Source organism: Oratosquilla oratoria, chromosome 10 (assembly GCF_046742065.1).
Source record: "Oratosquilla oratoria isolate Oo_2021 chromosome 10, ASM4674206v1, whole genome shotgun sequence".
NCBI classification, from domain to species: domain Eukaryota; kingdom Metazoa; phylum Arthropoda; class Malacostraca; order Stomatopoda; family Squillidae; genus Oratosquilla; species Oratosquilla oratoria.
The window spans coordinates 61565782-61571286 of NC_134786.1; the positions used below are offsets into that span (position 1 = coordinate 61565782).

At 42.3% G+C, this 5505-nt stretch overlaps 1 protein-coding gene across 1 annotated transcript; it reads right to left on the reverse strand.

Annotated features, from left to right (window-relative positions):
* Window positions 1–825: 825 nt before the first annotated feature.
* LOC143029017 (crustacyanin-A1 subunit-like) lies at window positions 826–2319 on the reverse strand. The gene is made up of 4 exons (XM_076191360.1): window positions 2173–2319; window positions 1911–2048; window positions 1656–1746; window positions 826–1540 (listed from the first exon to the last, which is right to left on the reverse strand). The coding sequence occupies exons 1-4, from the start codon at window positions 2173–2175 to the stop codon at window positions 1140–1142; spliced, it is 633 nt and encodes a 210-aa protein (XP_076047475.1). The 5' UTR covers window positions 2176–2319; the 3' UTR covers window positions 826–1139.
* Between the last annotated feature and the right edge of the window lie 3186 nt (window positions 2320–5505).

A 5505-nucleotide genomic window follows, 5' to 3' on the forward strand; every position in this document is an offset into this window, starting at 1 on the left:
AATGGAATAAACTTCCTGCACAGGTAGTGCAATGTAGTTCAGTTCGAAGCTTTAAGAATCATTTAGATAAACACCTAAGCAAGATGCTGTAATGATTATGATTTATTTTATATTATTTGTTTTTGTTTTGTTATCATTTGTCTGTTTGATTTTCATTTATTATTAGTTATATGTCAATTTATTATCATTTACTATTTACCTGTTTGTTTATTATTTAACTATACCTATGCATTTATTTATTTTATTTGTTATTTACATTATTATAGTTTTTATTTATTATTTTATTATTATGATTTTTTTCGCATCCGACCTAGATATGGACCAAAAGGTCTCCTGTCGGCATGCTCCGCCTTTGTAATCCTTTGTAATCCTTTGATGATAAAATGTATTCCCTCGAATTTCACCAACTGCAAATCTACAACTTCACAATACGTTAATCAGCAATGGCCCTGGAGTTTATAAGTCCTCCCCAGGAAGAAATGTTGGAGTTTTATCTGTGATGTATTAGTGTGGGCTTATTTCTGCCATCAACTAAAAGAAAGAGAAAGAGGAGGGTATTAGGCACTAGGTGTCAGCTCTCAATAAGTTAAATGATCTAAAATGATACTCTTGACAAATTCTTGCAAATTTTCAACAAATCAGTCGTTAATGTGGTGTAAAATGTATAAAGTTGTGGGTATGCAAACGCAGGCACATGGACACGTTGACAAACTGTCTACATCGACATTTATGATAAAAAACAAAAAAGAGAGAGAGGAGAAATGTGCATTTTTCCATTTCTTTATTTAATATAATTTATTTTCAGAAATAAAAGTAGACAGAGAATGTTCCTTCAATGACAGGATGAAAAAAGATAACGAATGTGACGAGATGTCATCCCTGCAAGAATGAAGTGCTCGTGGATGGTAACGGGTGCTGAATGTGATGGTCCTTGCATGAATGGGGGAGAAAGGGACGAGGGTGTGGTGCTGCAGGAAGAGCTCATTCGCAGAAGGAGCCGCGAGGAACTGCTTCCTCTGGACCCACAGCACAGTGCTGCAGGGTATTGTCGCCCTTCCCGAGGGCGACTAGCGTCTTCTGGTCGAGGGTTGACTAGAAGGGAGGGGCGTGCACAGCACGGCCCTGCGCGGGAAGGGCTGCTAGTTGGCGGCCGGCTCCTGCTGAGGGAGACGGGCGTCGTCGTCTATGGGGGCCGTGTCGCATGCATCCTCTGTGTGGACGGAGGGCATGAGTGAAGCGACATCGAAACCGAGGGTGTCGAAGACCTTCTTACACCTCGACCTGGCCGAGGACGCTTCCTTTAGGTCGCGGGCCAGGGCGAACCCCCACTCGACCTTCTGGTTTTCGGAGACCTGTCGGCACTGGTAGAGGCAGGCGGAGGCGCTGTAGTCGATATCGACGACCGTGCTACGGGTAGTCGGGATTCCCGCGAAACGGACCTCGGCCTCGGGGGACTGGTGCTCCGTAGGGTGAAGCGTCGTCGTCACCTTCTTGACCTGGCCCTCGCCGTCGAGGCCGGTCTTGACGTTCACGATCTTGTCTGCAGGAAGAGGAGGGAGAAAGGGCATCAGTGCCGTGGACATTGGACGTGTTTCCCTTCCATTTTTGGACTATTGCATCTAAGACAAGTTGACAACATGTCGACAACAACTCACCGTCTTCGAGATGGAAGTGGGACTGGACGCACATGCGCGCCTTGAGGAAGACGTTGGGCCGGGACGACACCTCAAACCAGTTACCCGAAAACTGGAGAAGAAAAAACATGTCTTCAACGATGGACAAGAACACTCATAAGAACAAAAAAAATTGACACAAAAGGATGAACAAGCCCGTCGAGTGGGCATTCGTCCCGGTTTCGGATCCGCACAGGACTACTGGGGGACGTGGTCGTGGTGAGTCTGGCTCCTTACCTTGTGGTAGCTGACTGGATTGAGGTGTTTGAAGGAGAGGCACTGGCCTGGCCGTACGTAGGATAGGTCGGGCGCCGGCATAGCGAAGGAGGTCGCCTCCGACAACACCACAAGCATGACGACGGTCAAGGCAGAGTTCTGGAATGGAAGGCAAACGTCGTTGAAACGACAGAAGCAGAAATGCGGAAGCGGGTTTACAGACGCGAGTCGTCTCCTTCCAGAAATGTCACTGAGGGACGGAACTGCTATGGGGAAGACTCACCATGGTGACGAAGGATGTCGTACTGAGTGGATTTATTTGGAGAAGCTGCACGTGAGGCTGAAACTCTCTTCACGTGAGGCTTCCGGAGCTGATGGTGCAACTCGGACGCGGCCTTGTATATATATGCGCGGCAGACCTTCCCCTCGTCCCCTTCCCCCTCCCCTTTTCTGACCATCCGCCACAACCCTTGTGGCCGCGGCCACTACTCTCCCACAGATCATAACGTGGCCGCGGCATCAGCTCTCCGGCCCGGATCCCAGGAGGAGGAGGAGGAGGAGGAGGAAAAGGAGGAGGAAGAGGAGGAGGAGGAGGAAGAGGAGGAGGAGAAAATAAGAACATAAAAATGAAGGAGACTGCAAAAGACCATGAGTCCTAAACTAGACAGTTCCATGTCCATTACCACCTGTCATCCCCTTCCATAAAGTTGTCTAACCGCTTCTTAAAACAACCGATAGTTTCAGTGCTCACTACATGGTTACTAAGTCTATTCCATCTGTTGACAATCTTATTAGTAAACCAATTCTTGCCTATTTTCTTCTTAAATCTAAATTTGTCCAGTTTAAATCCATTACTGCGAGTACTGCCTGTTACCTTAATATGATGACCTTGTTTGCGTCACCCTTCTTCATATTAAGACAACAGGGCAGGAGGAGGAAGAGGAGGAGAATGGGTAGAGTGAGAGACACTACAACCTTTTAGAGGAATCTTAGGAGGAGATCCTGCTTCAAATTTATCAACATGTCCATGATTTTGGTAAAAAAAATTGAGTTGGGATATGGCGTGTGCGGCCGCGCAAGACTGCATACGTGTGTGTATTTACATAATCGTGTTTACCTCATTGTATTGCACAGAAAGACAGTTATGCTCGTGGAGTCCCGTCACTTTGCTTCCATTGAGCAGACTTAATCTTAAATTATTATTTTTTTTTATTTTTTTTTTTTATAAAACGACTCCTTCTCCTAATCTATTTCACAAACTGATACATTGGGTTTACCTACCGTCTTCTCATTATCTGCATGAGGGGACGGAGAGGGGGGGGGAGGCGCTGATGAAGAGAAGTGGCTTTGCTGTGGATTTACTGCGCCTTGCTACATTGCTTCTCATCCAGGGCAGTAGGCGGGATACAGGGATGACCCGTCATCCATGAGGAGCTAAGATGAGAGGGAGGAAAGGGTGGGAATGAAATGGGTAGGAGTGGCTGCGTGCATTTTGATTTGGCTACCTTCCTTGTAAAAAGAAAAAAAACATTGGCATACAGATAGATAAATAGATATACAATGTAAATAATATATGTATACATATACATATATATATATATATATGTATATATATATACAGTATATATATATACAGTATATATATATATATCATATTTACATATATATACAGTATATATATATATATATATATGTATATATATATACAGTATATATATATATATATACGAAGGAGGAGCATGCCGATAGACCTTATGGTCCATAACTAGGTCGGATGCGAAAAATTATACTAATGATAAATAGATAAGTAAATAGAATAATAATGATATAAATAATAATAGATAAAATAAATAGATAAATAGGTAAGGTTAAATAATAAAAAAAGAGGTAAATAGTAAATGATAATAAATGGACAGATAAACAATAATAAATAATAATCAAATAAAAAAATAATAAACAAACAAATAATAACAAACAGACAAATAGTATAAAATAAATGTCAGGAATTACAGCATCTTGCTTAGGTGTTTATCTGAACGAATCTTAAAGCTTCGAACTGAACTACATTGCACTGCTTCTGCAGGAAGTTTATTCCATTCATTAACTACACAATTGGCGAAGTTGTTTCTACCTACTTCCAAATTAAATCTATTTCCTGACCATTATTTCTCGTCTGATTCGCATTCAGTGTAGAAATTATGTCACTTTTGATGTTTTAAATTCCCTTTAGAATCTTGAAGACCTGTATCAAGTCACCTCTGAGTGGAAGTGGGGTGGGAGGGGCCTCAGAGAACAACCTTCTTGGTTAAGGTGAGCAGGTTTCTATGGGGGCAGGATCCAGCCCTTACTTGTGGTCAAGAGACTTTTACTTTTTCCACTGAGCCATCGTACCTATGAATAAGCACTTATTCAGTCCACAGTTGCCAGGGTACCTCACCCCGACCCTCCCTCCTACCTCACCTTCACCTCGAAGTCCCAAGCTCGGTTGAGGAAAGTCTCGGGAGAAGACACGCCAGCTTACACGTCTTCCTCTTCGTCTTCTTTTTCTTCTTTTTTCTTCTTCTTCTTCTTCTTCTTCTTCTTCTTCTTCTTCTTCTTCTTCTTCTTCTTCTTCTTCTTCTTCTTCTTCTTCTTCTTCTTCTTCTCCTCCTCCTTCTTCTTCTTCCTTTTCCTCTCCTTCTTCTTCTTCTTTTCCTTCTTCTTCTTACTTTTCTTCTACTTCTCTTTCTTCTTCTTCTTCTTCTTCTTCTTCTTCTTCTTCTTCTTCTTCTTCTTCTTCTTCTTCTTTTCTTATTCTTCTCCTTCTTCTTCTTCTTTTTATTCTTCTTCTTCTTCTTTCTTTCTTTCTTTTTCTTTTTAACTTCCCGTCCCCTCCTTCTTTTGACTGAACGTGTGGCCGATATACACACGGACATGTCCATGCGCACACACTCTGATTAATAATGGGAGAGCTTTAAGAGGTCGTGAAAGTAAATTAAGAAAGCTCACATGTCTGAAGGATGTGAACAAAAATAGTTTTCCATATAGATGCGTAGAACGAGTGTACTAATGGAGACACACTTGCCCTATGCAGACGCATTTGACAAAAAAAATTCTACCTGCCGATGGTGAATAGATAGTAGCACAAACATAGGCTCAAAAAATCACATTATGAGGGTGATAGTTCAGTGATTTTTTGAGCCTATAATTATGATACTATCTATTCACCATCGGCAGGTAGAAGTTTTTTTTGTGTCAAATGCGTCTGCATAGGGCAAGTGCGTCTCCATTGGTACGCGTACTCTAAGTACTTGGAATAGCTTAGGGAGTCATATAGTCCAAGCTCAAACAATACGTGAGTATATTTTCAAATATGATAATTGGAAATCAAGGAGCTATAGATTAAGTTGGAACTGTACTTGAATTTGAGGTTGGGTATGGGATAAAAAATAGAGAATAGGAGACGGGACCCGACGAGTGTTGCTCCTTTCCTGCATACTACATTTAGGTAAATATAATTAGGTAAATGCACACACACGCGCGCGCTCGGGAACATACACACACACATACACACACAAGCACGCACTTACGCACACACACACACACAAACACACATACACACACAAGCACACACGTA